The following is a 22,472-nucleotide window of genomic DNA, read 5'->3' on the forward strand; positions in this document are numbered from 1 at the left end:
AGAAATTTTGGTGTGTGCGCACTTTTTTGGAAATGACTAATATTTGTGCAAAAACCAATGAAGAAATTTTGGCGTTCTAACCGGGTAATAAGTGGGCCAACAACAATTTTCTCAACCTGCCAACCGAGCACATTGTTATATTACATCGAAATAAATAAATCTATGCGTGTGCGCAGCCTCTGAAAGCTGTGTGCGCGCGCACACGCGCACACCGTAGAGGGAACACTGGCCTTGAGTGCCTGATAATTTTCGTGAAAACAAGTTTCTTTTTATGGCCATAAAAACTATGATTTAATAATGTTCGAAAGTTTGACCCACGTGACATTGTAATAATATTTTGATACATTATAATCGAGCCATGTTGCAGTGTTGCTCTGCATTTGCCAAAACATCATTTGGCCATGGTATTCATTTTAATTCAGTATTTTATAACTATGCATTTACAGGACTATATTATTTAATAATGAAACGTCCTAAACTAAAAAAGGCAAGCAAACGAATGACATGTCGACTGAAATTTAAGATACAAAAGAGGGTCAAGGAACATCACCGAAAAGCTCGCAAGGAAAGCAAGAAAAACGGAAAAGGAGCAAAAAAGAAAGATCCTGGTATCCCGAATGACTGTCCGTTTAAAGAAGAAATTCTCAGAGAGGCAGAAATACGAAAACAAAGACTAGCTGAGCAAAAAGAACGACAAAAAGAAGAAAGACGAAAGATGTTTAATAAACAGCGTGATCTTAAAATTGAGGGCAATGACTTGGAAAGTTTTCAGAAAGGCATATTGAAAAGGCAAAAAGATTTTGAAAAAATTTCATCCAAGTTTGGAGGAAAAGATTCAAATGAAACGAAGAATCTTGTTCACGAGAACTCTCGGCGGGCATATTACAAAGAATTTAAAAAAGTTATTGAATCTGCTGATGTAATTTTAGAGGTAGTTGATGCCAGAGATCCAATAGGATGCAGATGTGCTGAAGTTGAGAAGGCTGTCTTGGATTCTGGATTGAATAAAAGAATCATACTAGTTTTAAACAAAATTGACCTTGTCCCCAAAGAGAATGTGGAAGCTTGGCTCAAGTATCTTCGAGCTGAGTTTCCAACAGTTGCTTTTAAAGCAAGTACACAGTCACAAAGACAGAATTTGAGTCAGAATCGAGTTCCGGTTCGCGAGTTAAACAAGGATCTCTTGCTGAAATCCAGTAAATGTCTCGGTGCCGATAATCTCCTCAAATTGTTAGGTAATTACTGTCGGAACGCCGACATCAAAACGAGCATCACTGTCGGGGTTGTTGGATTCCCAAATGTTGGAAAGAGCAGTATAATCAACAGTTTGAAGAGAGCTAAAGCTTGTAACGTAGGAGCCACTCCTGGGGTTACAAAATCCGTGCAACCTGTGAACATTGATAAGAATATCAAGATCTTGGATTGTCCTGGAATCGTAATGGCAAGTGGTAACGAGGCCACGGCAGTTTTAAGGAATTGCGTCAGAGTTGAAAGCATTGAAGATCCAGTTACACCTGTGGACGCTATTTTGAAAAGATGTAACAAACAACAGATGATCATGCATTATAATATTAGTAACTACGAAAATACAAATGAGTTTTTATCACAGTTAGCAAGGCGGCAAGGTAAATTGAAAAAAGGTGGTATTCCGAATGTCAACAAAGCAGCAAGATCAGTGCTTAATGACTGGAACAGTGGCAAGATAAGCTACTACACACACCCACCTGAAGATGTATCGAGAAAATCACAAGTATCTGCTGAGATTGTTTCAAAAATGGCGAAAGAATTCGATTGGGCGTCACTTGAATCTGATAATTTAGCAACATTGAATGCCGTTCGAGGTAATCCATCACTATCCGGAGGCGTTGTATTTGAATCAATCGGCCACATGGAAACTGAGGAAAACATTGAAGAAGATAGCGATGTTGAAGAAATGCAAGAAAGCGATGATGACATAGAAATGGGAAAAATCACTATGCGAAGCACAAAACAGAAAAAAGTCGAAGTAACCAAACCGGAAGGAGATAAACATTCCGCAATCAGACACGTCTCTGCAGCGGATGAACTACAAAGTTCTGGCAGCAATATACAAGCAAATAAAGGTTTGAAGGACATGATGAAAAAGAACAAAAAGAAAAAGAAACGTGCTGATGTTTTATCTGATAAACTTGGAGAATCTCTCATGTCTGCAATGGATTTCCGTGACGGTGACAAAGACCAAGAATATGATTTTGAATCTGATTTTAATATGAATTAATAATGCTTAGATTCAGATACAGAAATATTATTGGGACTAACAATTAATTTCAGACGGATAATACCTTAATTTCCCGTTCTATTGTTCGTTTACTCCATATCTCGATAAAGCCATCAATCCGGTATTACATGAAATATTATTCACAAGTACCTTTGAAATTCTGAGTGAAAAATTATCAAAGCATTAAAATTTCAATAGAGTATTCCTTTCTAACAAAATTATCATGTTAAAAATCCAATGTTAGCAGCTATATCAAATTGGTTTATTTCATATTTTTTCTTTTAGTAATGTGATATCATATAAATGTTTACATTGCTTTTGCCTGGTTAATAAAATAGAGGGAATAAAGATGCAATGCCTTTTTCTGGTCAATAAATAGCGGTCATACGGCACATGATTGCATATTTATTTCTTACTGGGTAGCCACTGCTGCTTGAGGTCAGAGCCTTAGGGAGACTTCATAAAACCTCTGTGGTTTGAATACTGCCGTTATCTCAAGCACAATTCAACTAACTGTTCATTACTATCATCTCTTTCAGCATTGAGTAGTTCCTGAATCGGTTTACAGGTCGTAGTCATCAGAGTCCCGCTGCCGGTTAGTCAAGCACGAGATAAATGGGACTCAAATTGATCTCTTGTTACTGCAACCAATGCTAATTACAATTGTATGTTTTCTCTTAAAATAGCATGTCAACAACCTGGATATATCGTATTTTTCTCATAAATCAACAACGTCTTATACTATTCGAATGCTGCGCTACCCTGATCCAAACTGGTTCTTCATGCAGATAACAAACAAAACCATTTATTAGTACTCTGTAACGCATATATATGGTTCATTAAAAAACACAAGAAGTTATTAAAATTATCTGCGAATCAAATAATGTTGGCAAAGATTTTTTCCAAGGGGCTCTAATTCAGGGAACATTACCATATACCACATTATGACAACGCAGTAATGTTATGTGCAACTATTTTTATATGCATAAAATTACGATACATCGCCTGAGAGTATATCATAAACACTGTATTTTGATTTAAACTTATTAAGCATAGGTTGAGAAATAACAACATCAAATATAAAATGAAAATCTCCATCAGTTTTTACATCATTCACATTTGCAAATTGATTAAACCAATCCATATGGTCACCATCAGCCGGAACTTTTATTTTACAATAAGAACTTCCAGTAACTTTTACTAATCGATCGTGTATTATTTTATTCAATTCATCTAAACCAGGCCCCTCTGTGGCAGATACCATACATGTAGATGACGGTTGAAGATAGAGGTGGTGGCGCTTCAGCTTTTTACCACGTTTTGAATAGGCAGCTTCTTTTTGAATTGGAATTGAAGAATCTTTTCTGTAATGTAGCGAAGCATAAGTACAAATAAAGTTTTCTTAGTATACCAGCGGTTCCCAAACGCAAAATCATTTCTCCGCAATTTGAACTTTTGGCGTAACGGTTAAATGATAAAACTTAATTGTGTTGCAGATTGCACCTTTCGAGTTCGAATCCGAAGCCCCCACCTCACCCACGCTATAATAAAATTGATAGACAATGTCGCCCCATATCTGTCCTTCAATCAAAAGCAGCTGGTATAGTGCCTTGCTTGGAGTGAAAGGCAATGATAAGCGATGTATAAAAATACTAGTCTTAAAATAATGAAGTCTATTCAAAAATTTATTGTATGTTAAAGTATTTCCTTGTTTCACTAGTTTTGTATATATCTACTGGAGTTTCTTTAACCAACGACGAGGATCCACTCAAGCAGAGATGACTATAAGATTGAGACCACCAAATATAAACAATTTTGATACTAATTGAATAAAGAAAAAAACATACTGAAATTCAGATGTCTGAATAATATAAAAACATGAACCAGCATTCATACAGGGTGACTAAGAAACAGAACCCATAAATTTCTCAATTCTGCAAAAATGCATGAAATTAATTTAACACTTAAATTTCCCATTGTTTATGATTGTACCCAAACGTTTAGGTAAACTAGGAAAGAAGCTTTGCACAAAAGTCTCTTACTGTACATAATTATGTTCCGACAGATCTGTTTTTTTGGGGATCACCCTGTACCAAAAGTTGACCATTTCTTAGACACGACATATGGATACTAAAATCTGGATGAACGAACTCTTAGAAAAATTAGAATTAGACGAATCACAATGTAGACACAAATGCAAGTAAAATTATATAACTTACTGTTCAATATTTCGAGTATCTGGCAATAAATCAATTTTATTTTGAACTTCTATCATATTTTCTAGTAGTTTTTCCGGCAAATTGAGATCCGATAATACTTTATAAACATTCATCTTCTGATTTTTGTAGTCTGGATGACTTATATCACTCACATGAATTATCATATCCTGAAAATAGAGGTAATGTTAGAATTTTTCCATTATTGGAGTTCTATAAAGAAATCTTTTTTCTCTCTAACTACTGGACCAATTGTTTTGAAATTTTCAGTGGTTGAATATCGTGGTCATCGCTAAAAGGCTATTACTTTTATTTATCCTAAATTTTCTATAATTCCTATAAGATTTGATATTTTATCCAATTTTTATTCATGAGAACACAACGAAACGTCAGTCTTCGGATTTTGATTTCGTGCTACGCAAAAGTCTAGAGCTTCACGCTACTGGTGACTTACTGTAAACTACGTACGTTAGGTTACCGTTGAAAGATTGTCGAAACATTTGGTAATTTCATTCGCGCTGGCACAATACACATGAATCATCATCATGACAGGACCAGGTAAAGCTAGGAAAGTTTGGGTACCGGTACTAGTAAGTTCAGAAGTTGCAGCTTCATCCGAGATATATTTTTGGGGAACATTTTGAGTAAAATATTTCAATTTGGCTTTCGTGTTTACATATTTGAGCATTTCTCCCTCCTGTTATTATTCTAAACTGCATGTTATATTCATATATTTGTTTTTATGTTTTTTGGAAAAAAGGTGAAAAAGTACATCTTCAAGAAAAATTGGACTTACAGCTTGTAACATATCCTCCATTGTAGCACTAAAAGCATCAATAAGTGAATGAGGTAAATCAGATAAAAATCCCACAGTGTCAATTAATAAGTATCTGAAAAATATCGGGTTTTAAAAATTTTTAAGCATGAGGGAACAAATTTCTTATCTTTTGCGTAACTCTTATCTGATACCAATATCCCTTTTTCACATATTATTTGACTTGCAGACTGATTATGCAGCCCAACTAGGTGTTGCCACATCAAAAAGCATTGCTCGCCATTGTAAGTGGAACATAATAGCAGCTCATCAATAGAGGCTATTTCACAAAATGTGTCCATGCATCCAGAACTACTCCCAAGTGTCACACTACACATAGACTGGTAACCGGGCAGGTAGTTATGTTTGTTCATAACTGAACACTTTTATCCAATTTTTATGTTCTTATGAGTAAATTTGTAAATCCTAAACATGTGCATAATATGTTGCGTTTATTTTCATCAGGTCAGTAATCATTTCAAGCAGTATACTTTTTGTAGGGTGTTTGTGGCTCCCAATCTTTGTTGTTAAATTCTTCCCTTCGCCTAATTTGGAATTCTTCATTTCTACCTCGCTATGCATAAAAACTCCCTTTATTTATTCAATCTTTAATAGATCCTCAGCTAGTGTTATGCACAAGCCATTTTTGTACAGTTTAAGTACCAGTTCGAAGATGTGTGCATAAATAATTATTATGATAATAATAAAGAACTGAAGAATATTATAATCGTAATACTAGAGCAAATACAAAGCCCGAAGCAATTTGGTAATGTTGGTTCTTCTTGTGTTTTCTCTAAAACAGGGATGTCTAACCCGCGAGCCGCATGTGGCCCACAGATAGAATTTGTGCGACCCACGTGTAGTTTTTATATAAATACCGACATATAAACATATTTAACATAAATTTCCTGGTATGATATCAAATCTTACCATAATTTGGGCTATGATTTCACGTGATTCCGCCATATGGAAAGCGTTGTTATGCGCTACAGAACATGATTTCACAAAGGCCACTCAAGCGTGCGACACCTGCGGCGATACAATGGGTTTTTCTACCCATTGTGGAGTCAAGGTTGAAGTCACTTGAGGATTTAAATCAGAAATATCAAAAGGATTGGGAAGAGTTGTAAGACAACGATGTATGCCTAATATGCCGTAAATTTCTCCACCCATTGTGGAGTCAAGGTTGAAGTCACTTGAGGATTTAAATCAGAAATATCAAAAGGATTGGGAAGAGTTGTAAGACAACGATGTATGCCTAATATGCCGTAAATTTGTTTCGAGCTTGAAGTCTTATATTTTAAAAATTATGAAGTCGAAGCCTAGAAGTACGCTGACGAACGATAATTTGACAAGCCAGTTAGTTACATTTGGCAGTATCAAAACTACACGTTGATATTAAACAGTTGTGCAATGACAATCAAAAGCAAGTTTCGAACTAGTTGAAGAGGAAAATTGCTGACTTCATATTTATTTATTTTTTTGATTATTTACGCCAATGTATGTACATTTTGAATAAAAAATGAGTTGAATTTCATGGTCCATGGTCTTTGTGTGCATCTTGTGTTCAGGAATCCGCAAAATTTTTGTGCAATCCAGGCGCGTTTGATTTAGCGACGATCAAATTCTAACGTAAATCGGAATTGGGTTGCTATTTGAGTTTGGTAAAAACGTTTGCGGCCCGCAATGAATTCCCCCACGTGGAAGTGGCCCGCGACACTAAAAAGTTTGGACATGCCTGCTCTAAAAGATAAACTTTTCAGAAAAAACAGAGATAATTTGTTTTACATGAGAATAACCTAGATGGTTCAGGCTTGGCAATTTGTTTTTTGCAAAAACCAGCGAAAATAATGAAAATTTTCACCATACCACGATACTGATATTATTTGGCGAATTCCTATTAATTAATGGAGTTGACCAAGAACTTTTTTTACAACAATGTATTCAAATATACAGAATCATGATTGCCATGCATCATGAACATTAGTTATCGTTGCCATCTTACCTTAAGTTACCACAAGATAATGCTGAGTGAGTTGTAACATCTAATGTTGCAAATAAATGATTCTTTGGTTCAAGTCTCTCAGATTTAGTAAGTGCTTTTATTAAAGTTGTTTTACCTAAACAAAAAAAATGTGTTGATATTTAAAAGAAACAACTAAATTGCCAAAAATTGCAAGGATGTATGTTGACTATCTCCTGAAATATTATATTTGAATATGTTAAATCGAATAAATACTGAATTGGGATTAGATTTATATTTGTGAAGATTGATTAAATGAGCCCATGGGTGTACAACATTTTTTGTCAGTGGGCCATATAACCAACTTCAGACATCTAGCTGGGCCAGTGACGGGGCCACACATAAAATTTTGTTAATCAATGCAGGGAAGGCAAGAAAAGAAAATGCGGCTATTGCTTAACCTCGCAGTAACAAAGGCGAAACGACGAAAGATTTAACACAGCGACAAGGGCAAAAAATAATATGTATTTATAAGCATGTGATTGATGTGAGTGACTTTTTAAACAGAGTGAGTGTTGACAAGGGCCACACTAAATGGCTTGGCGAGCCGGTTAGTGGCCCACTTGTTGCACAGATCTGTGTTATAGCCAGAAAAAATTTATAAATTTTACGTTGATTTTTTCATGGTTATGATAAAACGAAAAACTTCTAAAGTATTCCTAAAATAAACAATTGACTACTGGTAAAGAGAATATTAGAATTTCAAATGTATTCATATTTTCTACTTCTTAAGAGCAACACTAGCGACTAACCAGCATTTGTGTATCCAACAACAGCAACTACTGGTATATTATTCTTCCTCTTTGCTTGTCTCTGATATGTTCGATGTTTGCTTAATTCTGTCAAACGGGATCTAATTTTTTGTTCTCGAATTTTAAATTGTCGTTTCAGTAATTCCATTGGCGTTTCTCCAGGGCCACCGACAGCACCGTGCCTTATTGAATATATATGTATTGATAATATATCAGAATTAGATTATCGTACATGTTATCATCTCCGCGGATAACAAAGGGTGGTGGCAAGGATACCCAGAAACAGGTAATTTACTATAGGCCTACTATAGATCAGGGTTCAGCAAACTGTGGCCCGCAAGCAAATTTTAAATACATGAAAACATTTTGTAGAGTAGAAGTAACTGGAACATGTGTCAGTTGCAAGTTTACTTGCGATCATACTCACTATCATTCGTAATTAACACAGGAATAGGTATCTCAGGTGCGTCATTATACAAAATTTGATTCCGGCAATTCTCTATAAGCGGAAATTATTGCCAACTATGTACATATTTAGTCCAGTAATGCATAGGGACCACTGCTAAAATATATAAACTTATTTTGATTAGTTTTCTATTTTGTCAGAAACCTATTTTATGTCTCATTTTCGACATCCATGGATGGGCTTATTATAAAACAAATACCGTAAGTGCATGAATTTCTCATGTAAGCAAGGTCACATGCATTTTCGTATAGCAGATACAATGCTGTACTACATAGTAGGATTAGGATTAACATATTTATCCCGGGGGAGAGGAAAGCCGATAAGACGGCTTATCCATATGGCGAACCACGGCCTCTTGTCTGGTTACCATTCCAAGTCGGGTATGGGATTAGTTATATTGTTTGTTTTTGGAAGCATGGACTTGGTGGTGGAGGAAGCCGTAACCGACCAGCGGTTACGTGAACCACCCAACGGCGGCGAGGAGTCCAGCAATCCTCTCGCACATAACCATCCCTGCATGGGATTCGAACCTGCGAACCCACGTAGAGTAATTAGAGGTGCGGTGGCGAGCGTATCCCTAACGCTTAGCCCGTTGAGCCGAACCGCCGCGCCAAGAGTAGAGTTACAAGCGACGAGGAACATACTAAAAGCTATATAACTGGCACTGATGTCATAGTGACCCAATGAGCAATGACATTCAAAAATTAAAATCTGTCATATTTTGCTATTCATCATATAAAAATATAGATTTGACATATTATAGATCAATGAAAAATAATGCTATCATACCCTCTTCCTTGTCTGTTGTAAGATGCTAGCTCAGATTTCGAATGCGTTCTCAGATATGGAATTTCGGCCAATGCAACTTGTAGTTTTGCTTGTTTGGTTTGTGCTCTCAATCGGAAGATTTCCAAAACAAGTGAATATCTGTTGATGGAATTTTGAAAACTAAAATTTAAATATCTGTAATGATACCGTTGATACGAGCATAGAGTTTGATATAAGACAAGATTAAGACAATAAGTTGTTTAATCTACTTCTTCTCAAAGTTCCCGAACCTCTTGCTGATAGGCCATCCTACCTTAGGCATTGGGTAATGAAAGAGAGAGGAGTAAACAAGGTTGGAAGGTTCACAAATGTTCTTGAAAGTTTGCACCTTTATTTTTTTTTTCAATAAAAATATATTATATAGAGTACCCTTCAAAAGCAGTGTTTATTCAGAGACTACATTATCATATAACTATCTCATGTTTCAACATATCTACAATTGATGTCCGGAGTAACAAATTCACAGATTTCACACACCAAGATCACATCTAAAGCACCTATATATTTAGGTAAAGGTTGTGATGATAAAACTCCTTTTTCAATATATACTCCTTTTCATCTTACCTGTCGAAAATACTTTCGATTCGTGTCATATCAGAAATATATTTTCTTTGGAGTCCGTTTAATCCATTCAGACTTAAAAATATAGCCGTGATATCTTGATGTTGAACTATCTGTTCTTTCAGACGTTCAAGTCTTTCACCTCTAAAAATTCTTTGTTCATGTGGTGTTCTAAGAATGTACAAAATGTATTTGTAAATTATGTTTGCAAGACATAGAATATAGCTTTTGAATTAAATAAATTCAAATTGCAAAATCGGAAAAAATGAGTTTCCAATTTCTTCACCAGTAAATGTTTTATTTAGCAAAAATAGGAAAGTTAAAAAACAAAGTTTCTTTCAAAGTCTTAACTCTATATCATCGCTACAAAAAGGAGGCGCAGTTTTTACCACTTCATGGCAGCTCCTGCCACGAACGAACCGCGAAAGCTCTTGCCATGGTTTTATAGTGCTATTCAGTATTCAGTATGTACCAGATTTCAATTGATCATGTGGAATTATATCTACCTAAACCCAAATCCATCAAAACTGTATCCATAAGAAAAACGTTCCAACTTACCCAATATTTGTCACCATAAGGGGCAGCCCTGTTTTTACGGTCCACCTGCCGTGGTTACGGCAACAAAATTTTACCTGCCATTGGTTTTCAATTTGCCGCCATCGTAACGGCAGCTCGTCATTGGTTTGTGGCAGCTAAAAAGTCAGTCGCCATAGGTTTGGCTGTAGCGGCCATGGTATGGAAATACCGCCATGGTTTTGGGGCATCTGCAGACGCCACAGAATACTTAAAACTGCACTTAAAAAAAGATTGAAAATTGCAATGACTATTGCAAATATCCCAAGTGTCAAGCTGTTCTACAAAATACCTTGTTTTCAAGATCATTTTCCCACTGACTTTCCATCCTGGTAAACATTCAACTAAAGCTACCGATTCCTCAAGTTGTAATTCAGTGGTTGTGTTGATCAAATTATGAGGACGAACTTCACCTGAATACACAAATAGCTAGAATAGACAAAGCAATACTTATCCCTGCATTCTCAGAATACCAGGTTATACACATGATGAACAATGTGAAGTGATGAACTAGAATGGAGGATAGTGATACAATCTTGACTTAGTGCAGTAATGTGAGCATATAATGATTATCCAAACCACTTTTTTTAAATAATACCCTATACCCCCCCCCCCCCCTTTCTGCAATACATGAAATAACTGAGTTATATTAAAAATATGCTAGAGAGTAATGAGAGGATCGTTTTCAAGTTCTCCCTAACCCTTCAACAAATTACTTAGTTTTATTACAGTGTGTTCATATATTAGTGGAGAGGATAATTTAAAAAAGGTCTCTGGTATCCTCCTAACATGAAACGACCAGTTCATTTTAATAATATCTATAGCCCGTCCCTCTATGCATATGGCAGTATGGAGAGGTATGATGAGAAGAATGCTTAACAGTAACATCAACAAATATTCAAAACACGAAACCTTACTTAAATAGACCTGTAGACCCAGAGTTTTTCAAATACTTTATCTATTTATTTTTGTCCAATGCTTCAAAAAAAAAAAAAACTTTGAAAATAAACTTGCCTATCAAGTCAGGCTGTATAACAAATACATTGTGATCTCCTAATTTCAGTACTTCACTGTCAATAATGTCATTTATTGGTTCATTGTCCTCATATTCATCATCTATGGATCGATAAAAGTTTGCAGAACAATGTACACGTCTCAAAGGAATTGCGGCTTGATAAGTTACAAAAGTTTGATACTTATTTCTCAGTAAATTATTACCTACACATAAAATCTTTCTACTAAATAATTTATTTATCATCTTTTGGAAAAAAAATTGCTACGAATAATTCATCATTAGGGCCATCGCATTTCCCGATATACCCTACCGTACCGGTACAGATATATGAAACGTCAAACGATACCGGTAATGTTGTCAAATCGGATCCTTCATACTACCTTATTACAGAAATTTTCCTGCGACGACGAATACGGCGGGGATTCCCCTACTTTCATTGGCACCCAACTCCCCTTTAAAACACACGTGTAGTCGTGTTTAACATTGAAATTTCTTGGGAATCCCCCAATTCTGTTATAGAAGCTTGAAAAATATTATCGTACTAGTTCAAAATTTGCCACTAGTCATCTTCCAGTGTAAATGAACTGAACTCAATAGCCGTATCGTTCCTCCTCTTCCTACCAAAACAATGTTAATGCTGTTGCTGTTTCTATTTTATTGATGACTGTATTTTTCGTTGACGAAATAATAAATCTCATATTTGAGCCAATCATTTTGTATACCGGTATAAGTTATACTTTCTTTAGAACATTGTCCACTTAGGCCCAAGTGCGTAGATCCGTTTCTCAAGGATGCATAATGTGATATAAGACGATATAAATGGAGGCGTCTCTCTCATGTGCTAAACTTTGGGAATACGATAGCCATGACGCCTCTGGTCGCAGATTCGAATCATAGGACAGTACTACATAATTATCCCGAGGGAGAGGAAAGTCGATACTGCGACAAGGCGGCCTAATCATATGGCGAACCACGGCCGTTCGTCAGGTTGCCGATAAATGTCTGTTATGGGATTAGTGTTAGAGGTGCGGTGGCTAGCGTATTCCTAACGCTTAGCACAATGCGCCATACCGCCTAGTTGTGGGGTGGTACCGGTAACTGGTTACCTGCGCGCTGGTGTGGCTCATCGCGATTCGCCACCGCACCTCTAATTACTCTGCGTGGGTTCGCAGGTTCGGATCCCATGCGGGAAGGTTATGTGCGAGAGGATTGCTGGACTCCTCGCCGCCGTAGGGTGGTTCACATAACCGCTGGTGGGTTAGGGCATCCTCCACCATCAAGTCCATGCTTCCGAAAAACAAGTAACTAATCCCATACCCGACATGGAATGGTAACCGGACGAAAGGCCGTGGTTTGCCATATGGATAAGCCGTCTTTCCTCTCCCCCGGGATAAAAAAGTAAAATCCTATCCTACCTCGACCGCCAAGTATCTAATTCTAAAACATGCGCCATAGCTGGCTAATTGTTCCCAAACAATACATAAGCCGAGTCTTATCGGCCTCCCTAGACCCAGAACTAAAAATGATATCTTTTGTTACTTCGTTTCGGCCTTCGTTTCAATATATTTAAGCATTTCTCTTTTGTTAAATAAATCATCAAACTAAGCCAGAAACTCACATGTATATGATTGAAGTCTTTAATTGACAAAAAAAAGCAAGTCACTCATTTCGATTGTCAAATAGAATTGCTGATTCACCATCATAACAATAAGACACACAATACTATACAAGTAATGTCAGCTTTTACTTAAATTGATATAGCCTTATTGATAACGATAACAACAAGCTTTAAGCACAGAAAATTTTGAAGCGACTGTCTCAGATGGGCAATTCGATTGGCATATGTGTTCAATTTTGAAAAGAGAAAACCATGGCCCAAATTTATAAATTTTATCAACACAAGTGATGTATGACTAGCACCAATTAAAATCCAATTCTCATAACATTTCCACTCAGTTATTGAAAAATCAATTATCTTCAGAATTTTTCAGCTCACTGTAAATCTAAGTAGAAGAGGATTCGGTATTCTGAATATGATTGAAGCACATTACTGACACTAATATAGTGAATTTTTCTGAATTGCCCATCCCTAGTGTTAATACTACTCCTGCAGTTCAAATTAAGCTATTTACAAGTTCAACCAGCATTATCGTTCAGGTCGGCACTATAAAAATGCATGCATACACATGAACAAATACAGTTCTGTTAGCCCACTTTAGGTCTGTTTAGTATTCGATGATCTATTCAAAATTGTTTGTGCAATTGCATCGATTTTAGGTAGAAGAAAAATACAATTCACTAATATGGCATTTTCAGATTTATTGCAGGAGAGGAAGTATGATAAGCTAGCTTAATTACATGGTGATTCACAGCTTCTCTCTATCTCTCGGAAGAACTCTGGCGGCTGAATGCAGGTTTTATGATACAACAGTGTGGATTTTCATATGATATTCCACATCTGCTGGTTGTTTAAATGTTTTTGCACAAACTATACATTTAAATTTTTTTTCAGTCATGTGAGTCACCATGTGTCTGTTAAGTCCACTTGCATGACTGAATTTCTTACCACATTTCTTGCATTCAAAATTTCTTATGCCAGTGTGAACGGTTGAATGAATTTGCACATCATAAGATCTCTTAAATGTTTTATCGCACAATGGACATTTATAATTTCTTTCCGAATTGTGAATGACCATATGACGTTTCAGGCTTCCAGTGAAGAATTTTTCGCAAATTTCACACTGAAATCTCTTGTCACGCATATGGGTTCTCAAATGCAACTTAAGACTGCTCTCCCAACGAAAGGTCTTAGAACATATTTCACATTTATAGTTTTTCTGGTCTGCATGGTGTTTCGCATGTCTATTGCGATTGCTGCAATAGCTGAATCTCTTCCCACATGTTTCACAAGCATATGGCTTTTCTTTTGTATGGGTTCTCAAATGTTGCGTCAAGCTTCCAGAGTGAGTGAATTTCTTATCGCATACTTCACATACATGCATTTTAACACCAATATGTATCATCATGTGTTCTTCTAGATGGGTTTTAGAGGTGAATTTTTTCCCGCATATATCACATGGATAATAAGTTCTGTTTTCAGAATGAATACGTCGAAGATGGGTTTTTACGCCACTTGCTCTGGAAAACTGCTTTTTACATATTTTACATTGATGGAGCTTTTCGTCTGAATGAGAAATCAAATGATTCTCCATGTAACACTTGAATATGAAGCATTTTTCACATAATGGGCATTTGTACTGCTTCTTCTCCCAATGTTTTTTCCAGTGCTGTTTTTTGCTGCTCTTGCTACTGTATTTTTTTCCACATATCTCACATTCAAATTCTTTCCTTTCTGCAGCTATGACATCACCAGGAGTGGATTTTTTGGGATGTTTCTCCTTGTTCATGGTTCAAGATGGTTGTTATGACTGAATGAATTCGCCTTCTTAGTATTGACAGGAAGTTTTGCTAATACATTAAGTACGATACTGGTACAAATTTATTTTTCAAATATATTTTGTTCGGTCTAATGACGGATTGATGCATTGAAATTATAAATAAAATATTTGTTAAATAAACAAAAGGAAACCAGAATAAAGTTAAATAGAATAGGATTTACATATTTAACCCGGAGAAAGCCTAATCATGTGACGAACCATGGCCTCTCATCAGGTTACCAGTTTATTTAGGATATGGGACTAGCCAGTTATTTATTTTCAGGAGCATGAACTGGAATGATGGAGAAAGTCATAAGGAAGGGTTACGATATCTGGAAATACAAAATCCCTGACAAAACTTTAATGAGCCATGTTGACCAATTATGCAACCAAAACACTTATACTGTACAATATTATGGTATAAATTCACAATGTATTCAAAGGCACAAGCTATTGTCGCTTTCTTGTGAGAATAGAATATATACAGAACAAAACGAAAGGCCAAAAATTGTTGCCTAATCATTAGCCCGAGTGACTAAACCCTAGCACAAAATAAAGTAAGTTACTGGTAGTGCAGCCAAGATGCAGATCACAAAATGATGGCAATTCAGGTCATCTATTATCTGAATGCGAAGCAATCAGTGTTGCACAAAAATGTTTGCATGTGACATATCTCTGATAAAATAGCAATATCTGAATACTCGAAGATTTGTAGGATTGTAGCAGGAATTACATGAACAAATACAGTCCTGTTAGCCCACTTCAGGTCTGTTTAGTTTTCGATGATCTATTCAAAATTGAAATGGCATTCACCATCACAACTAAGTATACAATTGTTGCCTTGTTTATGCAACTGCATCGATTTTAGGTAATAGACAAAAGAAAAATACAATTTGCTAATATGGCATTTTCAGATTTATTGCGGGAGAGGAAGTCTGATAAACTAGCTTGATTATATGGTGAACCATAGCTTCTCGCTTACTCTCGGAAGTACTCTAGAGACCGAATGCATCAAATTACATCTTAGGTTTTATGATACGACAGCATGGATTCTCATATGATTGTCCACATCTGCTGGTTGCTTAAATGTTTTTGCACAAATTTCACATCTGAATTTTTTTTCAGTCATATGAGTCACCATGTGTCTTTTAAGTCCACTTGCATGACTGAATTTCTTACCACATTTCTTGCATTCAAAATTTCTTATGCCAGTGTGAACGGTTGAATGAACTTGCACATCATAAGATCTCTTAAATCTTTTATCGCACAATGGACATTTATAATTTCTTTCCGAATTGTGAATGACCATATGACGTTTCAGGCTTCCAGTGAAGTATTTTTCGCAAATTTCACACTGAAATCTCTTGTCACGCATATGGGTTCTCAAATGCAACTCAAGACTGCTCTCCCAACGAAAGGTCTTAGAACATATTTCACATTTATAGTTTTTCTGGTCTGCATGGTGTTTCGCATGTCTATTGCGATTGCTGCAATAGCTGAATCTCTTCCCACATGTTTCACAAGCATATGGCTTTTCTTTTGTATGGGTTCTCAAATGTTGCGTCAAGCTTCCAGTGTGAGTGAATTTCTTATCGCATACTTCACATACATGCATTTTAACACCAATATGTATCATCATGTGTTCTTCTAGATAGGATTTAGAGGTGAATTTTTTCCCGCATATATCACATGGATAGTAAGTTTTGTTTTCAGAATGAATACGTCGAAGATGGGTACTTACGCCACTTGCTCTGGAAAACTGCTTTTTACATATTTTACATTGATGGAGCTTTTCGTCTGAATGAGAAATCAAATGATTCTCCATGTAACACTTGAATATGAAGCATTTTTCGCATAAAGGGCATTTGTACTGCTTCTTCTTCCAATGTTTTTTCCAGTGCTGTCTTTTGCTGCCCTCGCTACTGTATTGTTTTCCACATATCTCACATTCAAATTCTTTTATTTCTGCAGCTATAACATCACCAGAAGTGGATTTTTTGGTATGTTTCTCTTTGTTCATGGTTCAAGATGGTTGTTATTACTGAATAAATTCGCCTTATTATTATTAACATAAAGTTTTGCTAATACATTAATATACCTACGGTATACTGGTACAAATTTATTTTTCAAATATATTTTGTTCAGCCTAATAACTGAATGATGTAGCCTATTGAAATTAAAAATAAAATATTTGTCAAATAAACAAGAGGAAATCGGAATAAAGTAGGATAGAATAGGATTTACATATTTATCCCGGGAAAGAAAAGTTGATAAGACAGCTGGATCAATCCTAACCCTCACCTGACTAGTGACTACACCCTGGGTCTGACACCACCCAAACCTACACCATATGTCACAATCACGTCATAAAGCTTGCCAAAGTAAACCGGTACCGGTACCGTAAAACTGGTTACCGTAACTTAGGATGACTTCACTATACCGGTACTTTAATCAGCCGTTTGTTGTCCGATTCGCGTCAAACTTAACATTACATTGATGTAATTCTCTGTACATGCATTTAATTTTCTCGTCGATCGGATCATTTTTTATGTCTTAATTGTCTCATTTTTACTACGCCACTAAATATCTAACTTCGGATGGGGAATCACCTCCTTGCGTCACCGCAACTCGAGATAAAAGTGCGTGCGAGAAGACAAAACACGCTTTACGTCGTTGCGTAAATGCCAGATGTTCAATCCCCATCGCGAGCGGCGGTGATGATGACGTCCGTAGATTTTCCGGTGCAGCACTCTCAAGTTGTGCTCATCTAAAACGTCTTGTTTTTGGACACGTAGTGGACATAACGATCGTTTCAACATTTTGTTGTTATTGGACACGTTTAGTGGACATAACGATCGTTTCGTTGTTCTTTGACACGTTTTGAAGAAATCGCTTTTCTCTTTGATTACCGGACCAATTGCTTCGAAATTTTCAGTGGTTAAAGATAAAAATTTTCTCCAGAAGGTTATTACTTTTTTCCGCCATGACGTCATCCAAATTATGTAACTCTACGTATTCATATATTTGAGCATAGCTCTCTTGTATTTTCTATTATCGTAACTTTAGATCCGAATATTCACCGATCAAAGCTGATTTTGTTATAGCCGATAATGTTTTGATACCGTTTTTCAAACTCCACTTCGTAAATAGTCGCACGATAAATGTTATTAAGCATTCATAAGGCTGTTTCTTTATGAAAATATTTGCGCATAATCACGACAAAACACTGATTTGGCAATAGGCAACTTTGATTTAAATAACTTTTGTTAAATTTATAAAACCGAACTCATTTGCGACAACTTATCGCTGGTCATATATTTTATAATTACGCAGTATTTCACGACTGCTCACAATTTTTCTATTTCGAACCATGCTGCCGTTCCAAATGGAGGAATTTGAAATCGTCAAATTGAACGAAAATGCTTTTCGTTAATTGCCATTTTCAATCAATTTAATTATATTACATTTCCAACATTTGACGCCATGAATTCAAGATCCACAGAAAACTGTTGATGTATATGTTAGCCGATATTGATCCAATTAAACAAAATATCGTTGTTATTTTTAAATCTACTGCCAACCCGTCATTCGACGCCCTCTGTCGAATGACGATATTTTAAGGAAGTTACAAGTCACGATTTAAGCCACTCGAAAACGGAGTATCAATTTTATCGTAAAACATGATTTTTTTTTATCAAAAAAAAGATTAAATTGCCTGATTGAATATGATAACTGATTTAAATATATAAGGACTCACTTTAGAAACTGTCAGGAGCACAGTATGACGCAATTTAGTCGAGATATAAACGTTTGAAAATTTCATCCGAAGTTACAGGGCATTCGAAGTTAGCCGATTTTACAGTACCTACGATCACCCAAAATGGCATCTGCGCTGACAAGTGCTGTTTCAAGTTTTTTGTGACGCCTAGAACTGCCGCAAAACCATGGCCGCTATGATCAAGCCAACGGCAGCAAATCGAATACCACCAATTTTGCTGCCGTAACCACGGCATGTCGGCCCCTGATGGTGATAAATATTGGGTAAGTTGGAACGTTTATCTTATGGATACATTTTGGGTGGATGTAAGAACTGCACCTCTGCGCTGACGATAAAGAACTCACTAATCAGAACAGCAGCTGTCATATCGGGATCGTTAAAACGACAGAAATACCTTGCCCAATTTTGGATGATCGTCTGCACATCTTGGATGACAGTTCGTATAGCCCCGTTTGAAAGGACTTATCGGTATTATGTCAGTGACGTCGTGATGACGTAATTTTGTATAACGCAGACAGGTGGGGGTTCGGATTGACATATGCAATAATTGTTACGTGACGGCCACTAGAAGTTATTCAGGTAAGAAACTACATCAGACCCCAAAATTGCCCTCCACCCGATAAACCTACCGCACCCCTCCTGGATCGCATACAAATGCAATATTGTACTCAGTACCAGTATGGCCTAACAAACACTAGAAGACTAGTGAGGTCTAGCATTCTACCAATGTTCGATGGTAGTTAAGGTGTCCTAAACTTCTAACAAACACCTGCACAAAATTTTACAAATCCATCACAACAGGGAGCGTTGTCCGCCGTTTTGGGAATATGTTAGTTACAGTACTTTCCATTTTTTTCACGGTTTCAATAGCAGCATTTCACCATGTTTTTTTTTATCATTTTAACATGTTTTTGTGCTTAAGGGACTTCTTTTGCTAATGTTTTGCTGATACAATCTACAGAAGTAATCGGAGTCTCTTGTAACGTTAGCGACATCAGACTGCTGACATTATAGCTATAGGGCTAGGCTGTGTGCCTCTGGATGGGATTTACGTTTATCGCGGGGCATTTTTGTACAAGGCATCCACCACTGATGCAAGATTGTGAAAAACACCCCCGACACGCTATAAAATACCAGATTGGTAATTATCTAGTAGAACAGTGGTTGGAATCTTTAGAACAGTGGTTCCCAACCTTTTATGACTCATGGCCCCCTTCCGGTGTCTTTTTGCACTCGTGCGAAATAAGTATGTACAACCTTTTATGGAATGCAAAAACAAACCACAGGCAAGAGAGTCCAAATTTTTTAGTATACAATCAATGGGAATCTTGCACTTGGGACTGTCTGAAGAGGTTGCTTATATTAGACACTGTCTTTGATAAAGCTAGACGAGTGTCACTGTCAACATCAAGACGGTTTCTAGATTTTGTTTGATGGTAACAAGATCAGAAACCCGATCTTGGCCAAGGCTGCTCCTTTATTGTCACAACTCGCTTGGCAGCCAAGAAACCGTCAACGTCTTTCGCCTGGGGATGATTTTTGTCACGGTAGGTTTGAACTTTAGATGGACTTAATGATTCATTGCTTATTGGACACGTAGTGGACATAACGATCGTTTCAATATTATGTTGTTGTTCTTGTTCTTTGACACGTTTTTAAAAAGTCGCTTTTCTCTTCGAATACTGGACCAATTGCTTTGAAATTTTCAGTGGTTAAAGATAAAAATTTTCTCCAGAAGGCTATTACTTTTTTTTTCGCTATGACGTCATCAAAATTATGTGACTCTACGTGTCCATATATTTGAGCATAGCTCTCGTGTTACGTACGAGCAATGGACCTTTCCCCGGGCATGGACTTCCTTGTTTACTTCGTGACATTGGCCAATCAGCAAGATGCAAAAAGTGACGTAACAATGCCCCCTTTTCGCTTCCGCTCTGACACTTTTCTCACTCAGACAGATTTTCAAGCGTGATTGTAAACATTACCTCGTTTTCGCGTTTTTGAACTCTATTCGTTAGTTTTCAGTTGTGTTTTGGGAACTTAAATAAAAATCAGATAATTCAATGATCACTCTGTCTTTCTAGGAGTTTTAATTTAATTGCAGTCATAAAAATTAGGCTGTGATAGACTAGCCTGAAATTCTTTACCGGTACTTTTAAAAAACAGATTGTTGTATGCGATGAATCATAATGATGGTTTGAAACACATACCCCATTTTACAGACGCCAACTCGCAAAAGCACTCTTAAAATAGCCTTGACAATTTTGCAATGGTAAAGTATAGGGAGAATTTTCCGAGGGTCAAAGGTCGGGGAAAGGTCCATGCAGGCACTGGGCACATTCTTTGTCATCTCGACTTATTTTGGTAAAGCCAACGTAACTCTCGGTCTTTTTTTGTATTTTAGGCATCAGGAATTTACAAATCGATTTTTGCGTATATGATGCGATAGTGAAGGTTATCTCGTAGTCTAGTCCTAGAGAAACCCACCGTTCGTAGGTTAGACCAGTGCTGTTCAACCGGGTATACGGTATACCCAAGTGTATACCAGACCATAAGTTGGGTATACAACTGATAAAGGGTATACGAAAGGTGTACAACCTAACTCAGGAAATCTAAACTCTAATATATATATAATAAAATATTCAATTGGAGACAACAATGCAAACGCGGCGCACATGAAATATAAAATGTTATTAACGCTAAGAACCGAAGTGAGCACGTTGTTACATCACAAATTATATAGATAATACGGTTATGTGTCTGGGTTGGTGATTTCGGCTGCCATGCACTTTGTTTGATTTACGTCGAACATTATTCCCGTCGACGCTAAGGCAGTCAGTCAAATTTATAACTTGCGGTCACTAGCCTATTAGATTGCATGATGATATTGCAGTACAATATGTGCTTAAAATTTATTGTTTATTTGAGCCCTAAATAAACATTGGTATTTGTAAGGTAATGGTATACAAAGTTCCTGAAAAACTGTAAAAGGTATACTTCGATAAAAAAGGTTGAAGAACACTGGGTTAGACGGCCTACCAGCGATATATTTTGATTTGTAGATTCCAAAATCAATTATGAACAAACAATTCACGCATAATAAAGTAAATACACCCTGTGATCGCAAATAACATATTCAGATTCTGAGAATGCGGTGAAGGCCTGGACGGGGAATTATATTTTTAAAGGAAAGTATGCAAACGAAGCCTCTTTATGAACAATTTTAAACTTGTGTCGTGGCCCCCCTTGATCTTCTTCGTAGGCTAAACTAGATGGGATTTGGAGGAGGTCTGAGTTGGTAGCAGTGTCGGCTCTTGAATCTCGAGGTTGGTGCACACAATAATCCCCCCCTCTTATAAGGGGTTAACACCTCCCCTAAAAATTTAACCCCCCCCCTCCTTTTGAGGTGCGATTCCACACTGTAATTCCTAACTCAAGTATAATTGTATTTAAATATAACGACCATGGCATATTCATCAGTGTAGATGAGGGGTTCCAAACCGCAGTCTGCGGGCCAATTACGGCCCGCGTAACGATTTGAAAAGTGAAATAGTTTTCAAGTGGTACCATTGATACCTTAAATGTTAAGTCATCAATGGTGGTACCTATTGAGTTTTAGATACCGTCTATCGTTACATCATTATCACAGTTTAAGCACGTTTATTTCGTAACAATTGAATTATACCGGGATCTTATGTATACGTACGGGTATTAGGATTACACACTGCAGTATTTTAGATATCAGCCGTATA

General features: G+C 36.7%; 4 protein-coding genes across 4 annotated transcripts; 1 reads left to right on the forward strand and 3 right to left on the reverse strand.

Moving 5' to 3' along the window:
- The first annotated feature begins 446 nt into the window (after positions 1–446).
- LOC120344679 (guanine nucleotide-binding protein-like 3 homolog) lies at positions 447–2,649 on the forward strand. The gene has a single exon (XM_039413976.2). The coding sequence runs from the start codon at positions 464–466 to the stop codon at positions 2,255–2,257; it is 1,794 nt and encodes a 597-aa protein (XP_039269910.2). The 5' UTR covers positions 447–463; the 3' UTR covers positions 2,258–2,649.
- A 397-nt stretch (positions 2,650–3,046) lies between these two features.
- Positions 3,047–12,439, reverse strand: LOC120345066 (putative GTP-binding protein 6). The gene is made up of 9 exons (XM_039414454.2): positions 11,505–12,439; positions 10,783–10,903; positions 9,921–10,088; positions 9,318–9,455; positions 8,063–8,244; positions 7,293–7,407; positions 5,270–5,363; positions 4,477–4,643; positions 3,047–3,621 (listed from the first exon to the last, which is right to left on the reverse strand). The coding sequence occupies exons 1-9, from the start codon at positions 11,746–11,748 to the stop codon at positions 3,249–3,251; spliced, it is 1,602 nt and encodes a 533-aa protein (XP_039270388.2). The 5' UTR covers positions 11,749–12,439; the 3' UTR covers positions 3,047–3,248.
- Positions 12,440–13,128: 689 nt separating this feature from the next.
- On the reverse strand, positions 13,129–14,912 carry LOC120344950 (uncharacterized). The gene has a single exon (XM_039414294.2). It carries the CDS (start codon positions 14,910–14,912, stop codon positions 13,923–13,925), a length of 990 nt encoding a protein of 329 aa, XP_039270228.2. The 3' UTR covers positions 13,129–13,922.
- Positions 14,913–15,030: 118 nt separating this feature from the next.
- LOC120344949 (uncharacterized) lies at positions 15,031–17,266 on the reverse strand. The gene has a single exon (XM_039414292.2). It carries the CDS (start codon positions 16,960–16,962, stop codon positions 15,973–15,975), a length of 990 nt encoding a protein of 329 aa, XP_039270226.2. The 5' UTR covers positions 16,963–17,266; the 3' UTR covers positions 15,031–15,972.
- Between the last annotated feature and the right edge of the window lie 5,206 nt (positions 17,267–22,472).

The sequence above is a fragment of the Styela clava genome, chromosome 5, assembly GCF_964204865.1.
Source record: "Styela clava chromosome 5, kaStyClav1.hap1.2, whole genome shotgun sequence".
Taxonomy (NCBI): domain Eukaryota; kingdom Metazoa; phylum Chordata; class Ascidiacea; order Stolidobranchia; family Styelidae; genus Styela; species Styela clava.

Coding starts and splice junctions, on each gene's coding strand:
- LOC120344679 (XM_039413976.2), top strand. CDS start 464: ATGAAACGTCCTAAACTAAAAAAGGCAAGCAAACGAATGACATGTCGA.
- LOC120345066 (XM_039414454.2), bottom strand. CDS start 11,748: ATGATAAATAAATTATTTAGTAGAAAGATTTTATGTGTAGGTAATAAT. Junction 8,245..9,317: donor TACAACAGACAAGGAAGAGG/GTATGATAGCAT, acceptor ATATTCAATAAG/GCACGGTGCTGTCGGTGGCC. Junction 4,644..5,269: donor TGGAGGATATGTTACAAGCT/GTAAGTCCAATT, acceptor CTCTATTTTCAG/GATATGATAATTCATGTGAG.
- LOC120344950 (XM_039414294.2), bottom strand. CDS start 14,912: ATGAACAAGGAGAAACATCCCAAAAAATCCACTCCTGGTGATGTCATA.
- LOC120344949 (XM_039414292.2), bottom strand. CDS start 16,962: ATGAACAAAGAGAAACATACCAAAAAATCCACTTCTGGTGATGTTATA.